The sequence below is a fragment of the Alligator mississippiensis genome, chromosome 12, assembly GCF_030867095.1.
Source record: "Alligator mississippiensis isolate rAllMis1 chromosome 12, rAllMis1, whole genome shotgun sequence".
NCBI classification, from domain to species: Eukaryota; Metazoa; Chordata; order Crocodylia; family Alligatoridae; genus Alligator; species Alligator mississippiensis.
The window spans coordinates 49,975,470-49,991,634 of NC_081835.1; the positions used below are offsets into that span (position 1 = coordinate 49,975,470).

Sequence of the window (16,165 nt, forward strand, 5' to 3'; positions counted from 1 at the left end):
ACCATTTCCAGCTATGAAGTTCAGCTGTAATTGGCTGTACGGTGTGCAATCCTAAATTTCAATTACATTATCTTCTTTCTCTTACTTGTTGTATCTTTTAATTAGCTGACCATAACTCTTCCAGGCCTCAGGCTGTGTGGCATTTAATGTCTCCTGACACAAAGAAAAACTGTTGAGAGATTTTTTTCATTGTTAAATTTCTCCTCTGGGGGTTTGACATCTCATTTTACCCATGCAAGATGCACAAATGGCTTCAGTTAGAAAATGGATTTCAGTTGCCAGTACATTTCAGCAAAATTGGTGAATAAAGTAATTGAATTTTGTGATGGCACAAGACCAAAACCATTGCTTTACCTCACCAGCCTGCGGGTGCCAGTTTTGCTGTGATCACAATGTGTTCTGAATGATCTATGCAGAAAAAACCCCCAAAATGAACATAGAGAAGTTTATGGTTTTCCTGAGAGGCACTTTTCCAACTTAAAAATATAAACCCTGTGGTTTTCATGGTTTTGAACTGTAACCACAGACATTGAGAACTGGAAAAGATTTGATTTACGGTCACCCTGCTTTTATTGCAAGACTAAGGAAGTGGGTTTATTTTCTTAATTAAAAAAGTTAAATGCCTTTGAATTAGTGTTTAAAACAAAAGTTTTTTAACGTGAATTTAGTGCTTGAGGAAAGTACCTGAGGGGGGGGGATAACCAGGTTGGTTGTACCTACACAAAGCAGGTGCAGAACACCGTTTCCCCCAAGGGCTTCACCAAGATATTTCCATTTATGCCAGGGAGGAGCTGTCCTTATGGTCGGAGGTTCTGGGGTTGCCTGTCACTTTGCACTTCTTTGAAGCCCATGAAAAAGGATGCACCTCGGTTACAGTGATGTGTGTGTGTGAGAGAGGGGTGGTGAAGGGGGAGGGGGACAGAAGTGTGGATATCTGTCCTTTGAGAACGGGATGAGATCACCAGTCCCAGGGCAGTGACAGAGCATGCAGGTGCTGATGGTACTGCACTCTGCTGCCCACTCCTCCCATTGGATGCATAGCGTAGAGCAGGGATGGGCAGTTATTTTGGCTGGAGGGCCACTTAATGCATTTTGGTGAGCTGTCCAGGGCCACACACACAGAGTCTTTCACAAGATACCATTTTAACAAATTATACATAAAAAACCAAATCATGTACTATACTATATTTTAATTTTATTTCAAAAATAATGTTTGTCCTGATTTATGGTTGTTTTGCGTATTGTATATAGAGGCAATTGCATACCAGCGGCACAGAATAAAGTGTTTACTCTTGTATATTGTGTGTGGAATGGGAAGTGTGTGCATGTATGTGTGGGCAGCTGCCCATGCACTAGGTCCTGGGAGCCAGCTGGGGGCGGAGGGGAGGGGGAGGGAGTGTGTGCAGCAGAGCTCCCCTGGGTGGTGCATGTGCGGCCTGCCTCTCTCCTGCATCCGGTCTGTGGCTGCCCCAGTGGTGCTTCTTGGGACTGAGCCTCACCTGCTTGTATCTACCCCATGTCCACCAGCACTGCCTTGGCCCCAGCCAGTGAATGCAGCTTCCCAGCGGGGTTGGTGCCACAGCCACCTAGGTTTGCTAGACTCCCCCTGCCTCCAGTGGCTCCTCCTCCTCCGCCTGCCCCTCCAGGTAACAAGGGAGAGCCATAGGGATGTGTGCTGGGCAGCAGATGCCCGACCAGGCGGGAGGAAGCTTAAGCTGGGTGGTCCTGTCCCAGCACGTGAGGCTCTAGCTTCAGCTTCCGGCTGCCCTTCTACCAATACCTAGCTGGCCGCTCCCGTTCTAGAAGCATAGGACTGGAAGAGACGTCCTTGGTCCACAGATCCAGTTCCTTACTGTCTCTAGTGATTAATGTCATCTCATCGTTTGGATACATTTCTCAAGCCCTCCCTTAAAATTAATGAGATTTCTTTCCCCCACTACTGGTGTTGGAATGCTGTAACAAAACATCACTTCCCTGATAGTTAAAAACCTTCTCATTTCCAGCCTAAATTTTATTTTTTTCCTTGTTTTTATCACTTTTCTTTATCTTAAATAATTTACTACTCCCAGGTGTTTTTCTGATCACCACTATATGTAAAGAGCATTCATATAATTTCTCAGCCTTTGATTTGCAAGGCTAAAGAAGCCAAGGTCTTTTAATCTCCCCTTGGACGATAACCCTCCATTTCCCTGATTATCCTAGTAACTGATTTTTGCACCTGTCCTAGTCTGAATTCCTTTTCTGGTTAGAATTGCACAGCATATCCCACACAGGGTCTTAACAGTGGCATTAATGTTTCCATATCATTGCAGTATATATGTACCCCATGTATCCTAGGATTGCATTTGCCTTTCTGAAGGCCACATCACATCAGTGGCCCATAGTTGCTCTGTAATCAAGTAATACACCCAGGGCTTTCTCCTCATCAGTCATTTCTAACTGGGATCTCAGTTTATATTGGAAATTGTTTTGTTCCCTCATTGTGTCCTTTCCTTTCCTTCCTGTGTCCTTGTGACAAGTTATTTAGCAGAACTTGCAGATTCATTGGAAGCTGACATGGCCACTTCTGCTGTGGTCTCAAATTTGCACCTACTAGGCTGTCAATCGTGAGCCTTAGCACCTGTGCCATCCCAGCCCCCTCCCGCAATCTGTGATGTTATAGTTGTGCTGTCATCCTATTTCTATTGCTCTGCTCCTTACTGCCATGCAGTTCTTCCTGTATGATATCCCAGTCCTCCTCGGTATCAACACTGCCTCCCAGCTTTGGGTTATAAGTACACTTATGCACCCTCCTTTTTTTTCTTTTTTTCCCCACTCTCTACACGTTGATTTCATGCTGTTGCTTCACTGTGCAGCAGAAGGGGGCTAGCAGGATGGGCAACAACAGCAAAAATGATTTGGCTGCCTGGAACTGTGGCTTAGTGGAGGCCCTTGAAAGCCAGGAGGTGTAACTGCAGGGGAAGTTATGTTTGGATTCTACAGTCTGCTGGATGGAGCAAATCTGAAGTGTTAGCTCTACAATGTGACACTTGCTGGTATCTCATCTCCAGTCCTTTCATTTTCTTTTTGAAGTTGGTGTGCACCTGAGATTGCATCATATCATTTACCCTGTATCTGGGGAGATGAGCAGACAGTCTAAAGAAGAGCTGGTGTCATGCAGAGGCTGGTGTAATGTGGAGACACAGTTTTCCTGTCACAGTTCCATCTATGTATTGAAACACTAGTGAGGTTTTCTGTCAATTGCAGGAAGATTTCGGTAGGAAAAAAAATCGCCAATTAAAGAATTTGTTTCGATAATGGGGGTGTGGAACACTTTTGTCAAGTTTAACAGTTGGCTTTATGCAAACTGAACTGCTAGTTTCCTAACTTTTTTTTTTTTCTAGATCATCCCAAATTGATCAATATAATTCATGATAGTTCTGATTTGCAATGAATTGTTAAATGCTCTGGGCTAAATTCTGCCCTTTCATGTGTGTGCACAACTCTGGAAATAATTTGGGGGGGAGTATGTTTATTTGCACACTAAATTTGGCTAGCTGTTATTATTTCTTGAGAAATATAATTTTATTCTGGTTGGTTTTTTTTTTTAATTGTTTTTAAAGATGGAGCTAGGGAGTGCTTCCAGCTTTCCAAAAGACCTAGAGATGATCTAACATATTATGTAATCAGTTGTAAATGTGCCTGCTTCAGGCTGTTCATGTTATCCTAGAAGGAACGCCATACTGGGAATACTAGTAGAGGTGAAACAGTGCTGTTGGTTCTACGTGCAGTACATTGGCTACTTACAGTATTTTATAAATATCACATTTTACAATGAAGCCAGATTGAGGCAAAGCCTCTTGCTCAAAATAACTATCCTGTGGTCGAAATTGTATGCTAAGATAGTCTCCCTTCATCTTGAGTTCAGTTATCCAAGATTTATAGCATCCCAAGGGTAATTCAGTTGGAGGCATCTCTCTTTCAACTTACTTAATTTTTATTTTTCTACATGAAGGGGCACTTAATGTAAAAACAGAGCTGTTTATGAATCCACAATCAAATTATACTAAAGGATAGCGTTGACACTTGTAATTAAACTAGCTAGGTTCAGTACTAGACACTAATAAAAGATTTTCCTTTAGCCTGTGCTAATTAATGCAAAAATTAGTGAGTGCATTCTTATGAAGCAAGCAGAGATACTGAGGATTTGATTGTTCTTAAATTAAATACACCTAAATGTTGACTATTCAGGGTGTGTTTGCTCGGAGTGGTTTGATAAATAATATGGAAACATTTCAAATACTTAAAAACTGCATTTAAAACAATTCTTTTTAATCAAGAAAGCTTTAAATGTGGCTGCAATTATTATTAATTTATTCTGTGAAAGGAACCCTAATGATATGCCCATCCTGTTGTTTTGTGTTGCATTTTTGGGTTTTATGCATATTGTCATCTCTTATCCTCCCAGTAAATGGTGCTTTGCCAGAAATATGGAAACGCTGGGCGGGCCGACTCTGCATGAGAACTGTAATAACACAAACCAGTGAAGCTGGAGCACAGTGCCCAGGCAATTATTGCCAGCTGACAGAATCTCTCCTACAGTTAGCAAGCAAATGAAGGGTGGTTTCCAAATGAATTCATCTACTTGTGTCTCTTGTCTGAATGCTGGGATGATGTCAAAGCTCAAAGCCATTTTAGTGAGCTTTTACTGATTGTCCTTTCTAAACCATGCAACCAACTAACTCTTTTAAGGGCATTTTGTTTTTATTTAAAAAAAAATGGATAGATCAGTCTAGTGATATTTGCTGCATGACCATTAACATGGTATAGTTGCAAATATATCCAGAGAGCTTTTAAGCATTCAAGCGCAAGGGGGTGGGTGTATTTAGTTAAAGCTATGCATGGGTGATGTCTCTTGTTTTGTTAGGGTTCCAGAGTGAGGGATTTTAGCACTTTAATCCTGACTGACAGTTGGAGGGGTTGGTGGTTTCAAACACTGTGGCATGGAGTGGCTGATTCCTCTTCTGCAGAACAATGTACCAGTGTGTCTAGGCTGCCTGTACAAAGGCAATAAATCTGTTTTGTTTTGTTTTTCTCCCCCTTCTCTCTCTCTCTCTTTCTTCCCCCTCCCCTCCCCCCCTTTTCCCCTCTCCCTCCAGGCCAGGACCCACTCCTATTGCTGAAAACCCTTCAGTCTCTCTGGACAAAGAAAGAGATGAAGAAGGTAAGGCTGTATAGTGAACCTTCCCTTCACACTGCAGCTAATAACTGTATGCAGAGCATGTCCAGCCTCAGAGCACTTGGGTCAGACCTGCAATTCTTCATGAATGCTTTCAGTTCCAATACATAGGGGAAGGATCTACACATTTGCAGTTTGAAGGGGAAATAAAAGGCAGCCCTTTCCAATGTGCCAGAGTTATGGGAGATGCATAAAAAGGCTGCAGAACACAGGGCCTGAGTTTAAAAAAATTGAAGCTCAGCTTTTCTTCTAAACAATTTTTTTTCCATTAAATATGTAGAGTGAGTAAACTGAAGATTTAAGATCCTGTCTCCTCTTCATACTTGACGAAGGAGTGTTGAAATCACCCAAGAAGTTGCCCTTTGCTAAGTGGAATAATATTTAGACCTGCATATTTTATGCCTTTTTATCTTCCCCCCTCCCCCCCTTTATTTATTTTTTTTGGTAGCTCTTTGGAGCAGTTTGGTCTGTGCAGAGTTATTGATATATTTTTTAATGGCCCTATGATTCTGTGGTTCTGTGCATTTATTTTTCATGGGAATGAACTACACATCATGAACATTTGGGAACTTGAAAACAACCCAAAAGCAAGCCATGATTGTTCCCCATGCTTAACTATCCCTGTTACCTAGGCAGGTTGATAGCAGACTTGTTTTTCTGAAAGACTTGAGAACTTGGAGCATACTATAGTGTCAACCTGATTTACTGACTGCAGTCATGACAGTGCCCAAAGAATGGTAGTGTACGTGCTACATTCTAGCGGTATAAAACCCTCAGTCATCATGCATGGCTGGTGCACTTCAGACTTTCCACAACTGCTGGCTTGGGGTCCCAGCCTGAACAATTGAACAACTGGAGAGATGACATTAAAGAAATATCTTTCTGAGTAGTCAGTTACTGACACAGACTAGAGCTCAGCATTTATGAAGCCTCAGGCGATCTATCAAATTGTGCTAGAGCAAGAGGAAAACATTAATTGTTAGGTTTTGAGGACAGCTTAGTCCACCAAAACAATAAGGGAAAATAATCATCCAGATGTATGCACTCTGTAAATTGGAATTAGGGTGGGTTGTAAACCAAAATGTTTTGAAAAAAAACCCTCAAAGCCTCCCATCAGAGTGTCTTAGGCCGACTGTACCACAGGTTTGTTTTTTTTTTGTGGAAAAGGGAGAAACTTAAGAATCTCCATGACTCAGCCAGGTTCCTGCATATCTGTTATTTTATCACCCCAGCAATGTCTGTGAATTCAGATGGCTTGTTATGAACCCATCCTGACTAAAGGGTAAAAGACCCCTTGCAGTGATAAATGTGCATTGTACATAGTATATTGAATTGCAGTGCTGCAGGCAAGCCTAGCCTCATGGACCCCCACCACTCACTGCTCTTCTGCATATATTTCTGTACACATGCAAGGGAACTGTTTTTCTGTGAGACTGGAAGATCAGCCCTTGAACCAGTGGAAAAATCATTAGCATATATGAGGAGGGCACTTCCAGAGGCAGGGAAGCAGGGCAGTGACAGCTGATTATGAGACTGACATGGGGAAAGTAAACTTGATGTCCTCATTGATGTGTGATACACACTTCCCTTTTGTGGTTGTTAGTGTGTTGTTGACGTGCAGTTGGAATAATCCATCTTTTGGAGACATTTCCTGCCTCCAGATGTGCAGTGTGCTCCCCTTCCCATGTGAAGGTAAAATTAAATAGAAAAAGACCCTATTTGAGGGCAAAAGAAGCCATATATTTGTAGCTCATCTCCCCATCTGGTTATACTGTGTTCCAAGCTGAAAGAACATGCAGCAGTATCACAGTTTCAGATATAATGATTTGACACAAAGTGCCCCTTATGCTTAGTTTTGAAGTAAATGCATTGATTTCAGTTACTCCTGAAGTAAAATTTAAAGTGAAACTAGTTCACCTTCTGTTTAGTATGCAGTGGCCTGGGGTAACTTTGCAATGTAATTCCTATTAATGCTAAAGAGCAATAATTCCTTCCATTTACCTCCCTTACCTCACCGGCCCATGCACACTGTAGAAGAAATAGATTTTTATGTTTGCCTGGGACCCCAGTTCAGCAACATAGTTAAAAAAATTCAGTGATTTTATTTGTACAAGTGATATCGGTTTAATTCAGGGCAGGGATCAGAAGCATTCTCTTTTCCCTTCTTTTTTTCTCTTCTACGTGTAATCTGAATATCAGCAAAAACTACCTAACCATGTGATCTGCAAGACTAGTATACTGTCCCAAAGAGGGTGGTTGAAGTTCTGATGTGTGAAACATTGATGCATCAATGGTAAATATATTCTGGGGAGGAACTTTCTGATCAGCATATGCCATTTATCACACCCATAGATCACTAGGGACTTTAAACATTTTTCCCACTGCTTAGAAAATCTAAATGATCCCTAATCAAAATTTGATCTAGATACATTGCCACTGCTGCCCTTGCTACTTGCACAACCGTTCTGAGGTATTTGTGTATGAAAGGAGGCTTGCGCTCTCGCAAGGCTATTGTCTGCTGTAGCCAATACTGCCAAAAGCCCAGATTCTGACTCCTGCTGAAGGAGAAGCAGAGCTTTATGGAGAATGCTCTTGTTCAGACTCAAATGAGCTGAAGTGGGGCTTTGGAAAAAGAGACCGTTTATGCACAGTGCAGCTTACTTGGCAACTTGTTTTGTTTTCCTTTGGCTGTTGTGTCAGATATTTGTGGTTGAAGAAAAAAGTTTGTTCCACTACAGCCCATCTTCTTCTTCAGTTGAATCTTGTAGCTAGGTTAAAATCTTGTGTTTGACATCATGATCTCTTGCCAAAGGGGAAAGTACTTAGGGAGGGGGGATGGAAACTCCTGTCTAAATGCAAATCTTTGTTAATCAACAGCTTTGTTCATGTTGAAATTGATAATCCAGTAAAAGAAATATTTATTGGTTTGTGCATCAATTTAGATTTATATTTTTGGTGATAAATTTCAAGGGTTTCCCAACATGAAAGGGGAATACAGAGAATTCTGGCTAATGATTAAAAAAATAAACCCACTGGCAAATTTTTTTTACATGTTCCTTTGTTTTCCATGTCATTCTTTGCTCTCTTTTTATATGGTTTCCATTGGAAGCTACAACTGGGACCATCATACAGTAAATTACTAATGCTGGCTGCAAGCAAGAATGAGCATCTTTTTGGATTTGTTTCTTAGCCAGAAAAAAGAGAGAGAGCGAGCAGCTGTTGTTAGTGAATTCTCCTGTTCTGTCTCTGCTCTTCCCTCGCTTTACGCCAGTACATGTACCATGTGGTGAAAGGTCCTGTGTGTGGGTACTGAAGGATGCCACTTCTTCACCCTGCCAACCCTCTGAGCTCCTTGGAAACTATCTCTAATGTAAACATTATAAAGATATTGCTCAGTACTGCTAATTTATCACTTCTACCAGATGGATAGTAAGTAGCCTATTAACATTCACAAAGCGAGCATTCAATTCCTTCCTCCTCCTAAACAGATCACCCCAGAATTCCTTAGATTTACAGCATGGATTTTTTTCCATGTTCAAAGTTTTTGATGACATGCATTGTCAACTCTAAAATGGCAATGGGTAGCCGACACCAAATACCTTTCCATTCTTTACAGCTTTGGAAAAAGGGAAATTTGTTTTACAAAAAGGCAGTCTGCGGTTTCTTGGAATCTGATATTACAGGTTTGATTCGTTTATTTGAAACCCTAAGGAGTTCAGTGCCCTCATATTTTCTAGGGTAGTGTAGAGTATGATATATTTGTGGTTGATTTGGTTAGGGGACAAATCTGGAAAGTTATGGTGCGGGAATAAGCAGCTGAGCATCATCCATGTCCTTAAGTGCAGATATGTTGGAAAAGCAGATATCGAAGCTCATAAATCTTCCTGTCTTCACCATTTCCACTTCTGTGATTTAAACGCGCGCGCGCGCGCACACACACACACACACACACACACACACACTCTTACTTTTTTATATATATCCTAAGCCTCTTTGTCTCTCTTGCAGAACAACAACTCTGTCTTTATGGGATAATTAGTATGGACAATTGCTGTTTTTCCCATTGGGTTTGAGGTGCAGTGGGCCATGAAGGAATCTGTAATGACATGAAAAGTCACTGAAGGCGCCGATGGTGGTTGAATAGCAACAGTTACCTCTCTGAAAAGATTAAATAATAAAAAAATCTTTGTGTTCAGCTGGGAGAAGGGAGGATTCACTAATCTTTTTGTACATGACAATGTGTTTTTTGTATCTCAGCAGCTCAAGGAAGAAACCAGGCGGGGCTTTGCAGGTCTGGAAGACCCATTGGCAGGGCTCTTGGACATGCTGGAGAACAGCAGCGATTGGAAGGGGAAAGGGCACTCCCTTGGGTATTACATCACCAATGAGTTGCAGCTTTGGATAAAGGAGCATCCCGCTGTTCAGCAGGTTAGAGAGAGAAAGTGACTGAGCTGGAGAAAAGAGAGATGGATTGATGTAGAGTTTAATGTCCCTGAAATGCCCCCCTTTCGTTTTATTCCTGTTCCTTTCCCCTAGTGCTGCCTATAATCACGATGTGACCTGCTGTTGGGATTCATACTGAGGCACTCAGCTCCAGTGATGCCATCCTGAAAGTGAAATGTTGCCAAAAGCAACGGTGCTAAAATACCTTCCTATGTCTTTCTCTCTAAGCTGAGATTTCCATCTCCTCAGTTCAAGCTGCTTTGATGGAACATGGCTTATTCAACCTTTCCCTTGGCTGAAAGCCTTTCTGCTGGAACTGACATTTCAGCTGACAACATGAACCCAATCACAGTAGTTTATGCTACGCACATAAACTATTCCAGTTTGCAAATAGAAGACAGTTGCTATAAGACTATTTAATTCACCAGATGGGAGGGTGCTTCTGTCATCCAGAATGTACAGACTGGTAATGATATGGTTCTTCTGAATTATCAAATGATAAGCTTGAAGTTACGGGGTCCTCAGATTGAGTGCTGTTCCATTCCCCATGTCCACTTATCTTCTGACCTTCTGAGGTTTTCCCAAGGAATGTTATTTGTTACCTCTGAGGTTTTGGCTTCTTTTATCTTTGTGTCTGCATTTGGGAGTTCTGCCGTCTTTTTCAGAAGATCTATTTTACTGCCTCTGCAGTTTGTTGTAGGAGAATTAATGCAGGACAGGGGGGTCAGGAATTGTCTGAATTATTGTGTCACTGGATTCTGGCATTAGCCTTTTGCTCCAATACCACTCCATGTTTCTAGAATTTTCTGCTAGGAATTGGAGGTGTCAATGTTGCAAATTTAAATGAGAGGGGATATTTCCCCATGCTTATATTTTGATTTCTGCACAGGCCCATTTGGCTCACCAAGGGCTACTTCAGAGACAATTTGATAGTTTTAAACTGGCTGCTGTGAAGTAATGTATGTGTTATAGGGCACGTTGTCTCAATTTCTGTGTGTAAACTCCGTGGGAACATTGGAGAACCAAGGAATTAGCTTGTTTGCTGTTTTCAAAAGCTACATTTTGAACTGCCATTGAATAGTTGCTGTCTTTATTAAACCTGTGCTTGACTATTTTAGACTGGTTTGAAGTTGAAGAAGCTCCAGGCCCGAGTGTTCAGAATACTAGTCCAGTGCCAACCTAATCTCATTGATCCACTTGTCAACATTTATCAGCTCCTTACAGCAGACCGGAGCTATCTGCTTGGACACGTCAGTCACCTTTACTACAATGGCAAGTACAAAGAGGTGGGTCAAGTCTTTTTGGCTTCATTTACACATCCGCAGCCCTAATTCTGCATATATCTCTGGGCCAGCTTGCTCTGTTTCAGTTTACAGTTCTGCCACTTGGAGTGGTGGAACTGAACATGACTTAGTGCTTGGGTAGGTTTGGACTTGGTTTTCACTGGGAATATGCCATAATTGACATTTTCAAATGAAAATAAGGCAAGACTTTTGTTTTTCCTTAAAAGGAGACGATTAATTTTAAAGCAGCCTATCTTCATATAACTAAGAATTAAAAATATATGTCCCATTTGGTGTTACAACTCTTGATCTCACAAAAGTCAGAGCTCCAGCATCCCAGCTGAATGACCTCTAACAACAAAGCAAGGACATTTTGCACTTGATTATAAGCTATACATTCCCGGACAGGTCAAACAAGTAAGATATTGGCAGTATATTGGGGGTTTTGTTGCTGTTTGTTAGAATTTGGAGCCTTTGGTGTTGGAAAATAAGGGGGGGGGAGCAGAACTTGACTATTTTAAGTACAATTGTAAATAGAATTGTACATGACATGTGAAGCTGAAGGGACAGAGATGGCTTTTCATTACAGTCTCTTGGAAGTGCAGACCTGGAAAGCTCCACATGTTCCTGGAGCTTTTTTTCTCTTGTTTTTTCCCTGCCCTCTACACTCATCTAACAGGGAAACGTGGGATTTAAGAAGAATTGGATAAGGCATTTTTTGTCTTGCCCAGTGCTATTTATGGCATCTCAGAGAAATTCGATTTCTCATGCCCGTATTTTAATCCTGGTTATACTACACCAAAGAAGGAATGGAGGTCTTGCCTTATGCCCTCCAAGACGGACTGGAGTAATAGCATGTGACAGGAAATCCTTTATTCCCATTTGGGCTAAACCTTCCCTACAGGTACTTTAAATAAAAATACCAATGGAATAGGACCTGGAATTAGGAGTGTGTGGCATCTGGCACAAGCCCTAGTATGTCTGCATCTTGGGGGTTCTTCTAGGTTTCAGATAGGACAGTAATGAAGATCCAGGTGTGGACTTCTTAGCTTCCCTTTGTCAGACCTTGAGTCTTCTGAAGGTTGAAATTCTTGTCATTTGATCTCATTGTGTCCTTTTTCTGTCTCCTTTGTTTAAGCCCTGGAGGTTAGTATTAGAAAGGCACGCAAGCATTTCATCTTGTTGCCTGCCATGGCAAGGGGTCAGACTTGATGATCTGCTCAGGTCCCTTCCAACCCTACCAACTATGAAACCAACCAGCTATCTTTTACCTTAGTGTAACGTATTCTTCATAGTCCTGTTTACATATTTAATTTTCCCATTAACAGATTTTTTTACAGCTCTGTAACCTTGTCTTATGTGTCTGGAGTGAAAGTGGGGGAGGACAATTAGTAAATGGAAGACAGGTCTTGGAGTATATAAAGATAACCCTATTTTTGGTGGCAGATGTCACAGGTGTGACCAATTCGTACTGTTTTTAAAGAGTACTGGCAGGGAGAGATGCATTCTCAGAGGTACTGGTTGGGAAGGAGATGACGAGGTAAGCCTAGCGAACCAGAGGATGTCACTGTTGCACCCAAGACACAGTCAGAGCTGCATTTTTCTGAACTAAATAAGATGGCAATTAAAAAAAAAAACGCAGAAGCTTTAGCAGTGACTGTTGGAGGCCTTTGGCAAGTCTTTGTGCGTCTCTCGGGTCTGTTGTTTGTGGGTGTTTATCCATTCACTGCAGCTGCAGGTGGAGTGCAGTACTGTGACTCCGGTCAGTACTACGGGTCTGACAAAAAGGAGTTTGGGGTACTTCTACAAAATGCGGATAGTGGCTAAGCAAAAGGGACTTAAAGTGTCTGTTTATATAGTACTGACAGGTGTGCCTTTCCCTTGCCTTGTATAGCTGCTGTCTTGAGCCAAGCACAGTTAGAAGGTGAGTTTCATTAGTCATCCTGAACCAGGCATTAAGCCACCCATCTTTACTGTATTTGACTCGATGCCATGTTCAGACTTAGTCTTGGACAAAATGTAGCGCACAACATGTGTTGTGCAGGACTGCAAGTCGCTGATAGCATTGTAGGCTTTCATAACCCTTTTTCTTGAACTCTCTCTGTTTCGGTGTTGGTGACTGGCTTTATGAAAACCAAGATGGCCGCTGGTACTTTTTAAACAATGATGGAATTCAGCAGACCAGAGGCTAATATAGTGCGATGCTATTCTGTGAAGAGACTCTGAATAGGCCAGGCTGTGCTTTAGAAGAATGAGGGGTAGGCAGAAGGCAAGCTAGTGTTTCATGGTCATCTTATGTTACACTTCAGCCTTTCAAAGAGTGTCTGGGACTGGTTGAATGAACCTCTCTTGCACTCCAAATGCAGGAATCTAAAGACAAAGGAGACTCTTGTCACTTGCAGGCCCCTTTAGCGAATAAAAGCCATTGTCACATGAACAGGGGCAGTCTGGCAGGCTGTGCATGCTTCAGTGCCCCATGATATCGCTAAGTCTCAGCAGAAATCACATTCAGGGCCCTGTCAGCTTTGATTAGCAGGGTCTCATGACTTAATGTGCTGCGATATTTCATGTCTAAGGGTGGCGGCTGTCTTTCTGTGGGATGAATGCCCTCTATTGTCCACTGAGTTATTTTATTTACATTTTTTAAACAGCTTATAAAGGTAAAAAGATAGCTGTGCTTAAAAAAAAAATCAAATTCCTTTGCTTCTGGATCAGTAGTAAGTGCTTCGAGGGTCAGATACAGTGAAACTTGTTTTCACAATTGGCATCAAAGTTCTGGTCTTGTTTAACAGCTTTATATTAAATTCTGAACAGGTGGCAGTGGAGCTCAGTTTAGGAAGGAAACAATAAATAATCTTTTTAGCCTTTGACAACCAGAAATATTCCTGGTCCTGAGAGAACTCCCACTCAAAGCTCTCTGCATTAGATACTTGGGACATAGGGTTTTTTCTTCATCTGTTTGTTTTTTGTACAAAAACGTTGGGCTTAAGATTTAACAGGGACAGGGGGATATTTTTTTTCAATCTCATTTTAACAAATATATTCCCCCCTTCTCTGTTCATATTTTCAAATATTAACAAAAAATTCAAGGTTTTAATAAGGTATAAAATTTCTTGCATAAATATTTTAGAGTAAACTAGTATTCATTACATTTTAACTAAACAAGATATATTAATCGTCACTTAAGCTAATTGTTAAGTTTTGAAATTAAGGAGAAAAGGCATTACAACATGCCATTCATTCATTTAAAATATACCTACCTTAAAGTTCCTAGGCAAAAGCTACATTAATGTGGAGCTCAGACTCAGAGTACGTATCAGTAATACAATGTAAATGCCTTACTGGAATGGTTTAGTTATTTTTAAAAAGAGAGCTAGAGAGTGAAAGAGAAAGCAGATATGATAAACCCAGGAAAACAAGAGTCAGTCTTAAAAGAAATCCAGAACATATGAAGATTCAGAAATGCATAGTGTCATCTCTCAAAATAACTCTGCTTTGCTGTGATGCTTTGCAATAACTATATGAATATATCCTAAGTTTTACTGATTTAAAAAAAAAACATATATAAGCGATAGTGCCACTAAAGGACAGAGTTAAGGATGTTTGTGTTCCTTAATGGAATTACAGACAACAATATGTTTGGGTTTATTTTAAGTCAAGCCTTAACTCTGAATTTCCTGGATTGTTTAGGAGACCCTTAGAATATCCCTATAGTATTTTTTTTTACCATTAATTACTGATACGTCAGTCAACTTTCACTATACTATAATCACTTTTCCTTATTTATTGAAAATATTGTATAATTGATAAGAAAGTAAAAGATACTGGGTAATATTTCCTATCGTTTAATCATAGTAACATCAACTTTAAATCTCTCTCTTTAATTTTCTCTCCTAGGGACAGTGTCATTTCTCTTACACTGTGTCCTGGCCATTTTGAGTCACCAGAGCAGCACAAGACAGCCAGTTTTATCTCTAGTGTTCCTTTCCCACCTGCCACCACATTCCCACATACATGAGCATGTGCATACATGCACACATACACAGCCAACCTAATTTCCCTCTCTTTCCCGGTTTTCATATATCTCTGATGTGCACACATCAAATTTCCCTCTCTTTCCAGCATCTTTTATTTTCCCCTACTACACCAGTTTTTGCTCTCCTTTCCATGCATCATTATTCTCTCTCTCTTTCTTTCCCTATTCCTCCCCCCACCCACTGCCCAAATCTTTGCTTTTCAGTTTCGCATCAATTTTGATAAAGACTTTACAAAAAAGAACAATTTCCAGCCTAAACAGGCAACTTTTAGGTTGGATGGTGTGTCATTTATTAGCAACTGTAAAAGGGATGACTTGTACAAGAGTCTTGTCTAAATGTATGAGTGTGTCGGCACTGGAAATTCTGTATGCCTGAAAGAGAAGAGATCTGTAGAAGACCCTGGTCACCAATAGCCTGTTAAGATATGGCACTTAGAGAGAGAGAAAAGGGATGTGTTTTGTGCTAGAATCCAGATCAGAACTGAGGATCTCTGTTTCACTTTTCAGACTATCAGAACAATCTTTGTACATGGTCCTTGAGCCACAGAAATTTGCTTCTAGGGTTTTGTGGTCCAAGAGTGGGATGCTCAAAAACACCTTGTTTACTTAAGGACAAGACCAATTGCAAGTCGGTAGGACTTATGCTCCAATGTCACATAAGCACTTTTAAAAATCCCACAGTGGGATGATACCATCTCTTTTGAAACCACCTAATCTGGGAAACCTCATTTTCTGCTGTTTCCCAAACTTCAGTAGTCTTTACTTTCTAAACACAGCTGTGTGTATTGTGCACTTAAAAACAATTCCGAATGGAGGGTGCTGCTTTGCGCAATGAATTGTGTGGTACAGGCTCTGATGGGTGGTGTTAGTGATTACTACAAACAAAGCAAAGATCTCGTGATTAGAACCAGATCAGCCCCTTCAGATTTGTGTTTCTATCCAATGTAATTTCACTTACCTTGATTTCAGTCAGTTTCTCATAAATATACTGCATGCTCTGAGGTCCATGCAAGAGGTGTATGCCAAAGTTGTGTTCCTGGTCTTGTCCGCATAAAGGGGTTTGAGAAATTCTTCCACTATTGACTTAGTTCTGGAAAGGCTGCTTTAGACCAGACAGAGTCGCATTTAATCCCTTGTGGTCCAAGTTTACTCAGAGCATAGTTAGTGACATAGTGGTGTAAGTTT

General features: G+C 41.0%; 1 protein-coding gene across 12 annotated transcripts in view; it reads left to right on the forward strand.

The window, feature by feature from the left end:
* The window catches only part of EXD3 (exonuclease 3'-5' domain containing 3), a 457,407-nt gene that overhangs the window by 134,878 nt on the left and 306,364 nt on the right, over window positions 1-16,165 (forward strand). For 10 of the 12 annotated variants that reach the window (XR_009455884.1, XM_059715506.1, XM_019475746.2 and 7 more), the window contains 3 exons: window positions 5,139-5,203; window positions 9,476-9,646; window positions 10,780-10,947. Coding sequence is in view for 11 of the 12 variants with exons in the window: in XM_059715506.1 (XP_059571489.1) it covers window positions 5,139-5,203; window positions 9,476-9,646; window positions 10,780-10,947 (404 nt within the window). In the remaining variant the exon portion in view is untranslated. The remainder of the gene's footprint in view (window positions 1-5,138; window positions 5,204-9,475; window positions 9,647-10,779; window positions 10,948-16,165) is intronic. The other 2 variants (XM_059715503.1, XM_014602719.3) reach the window with 1 other exon arrangement.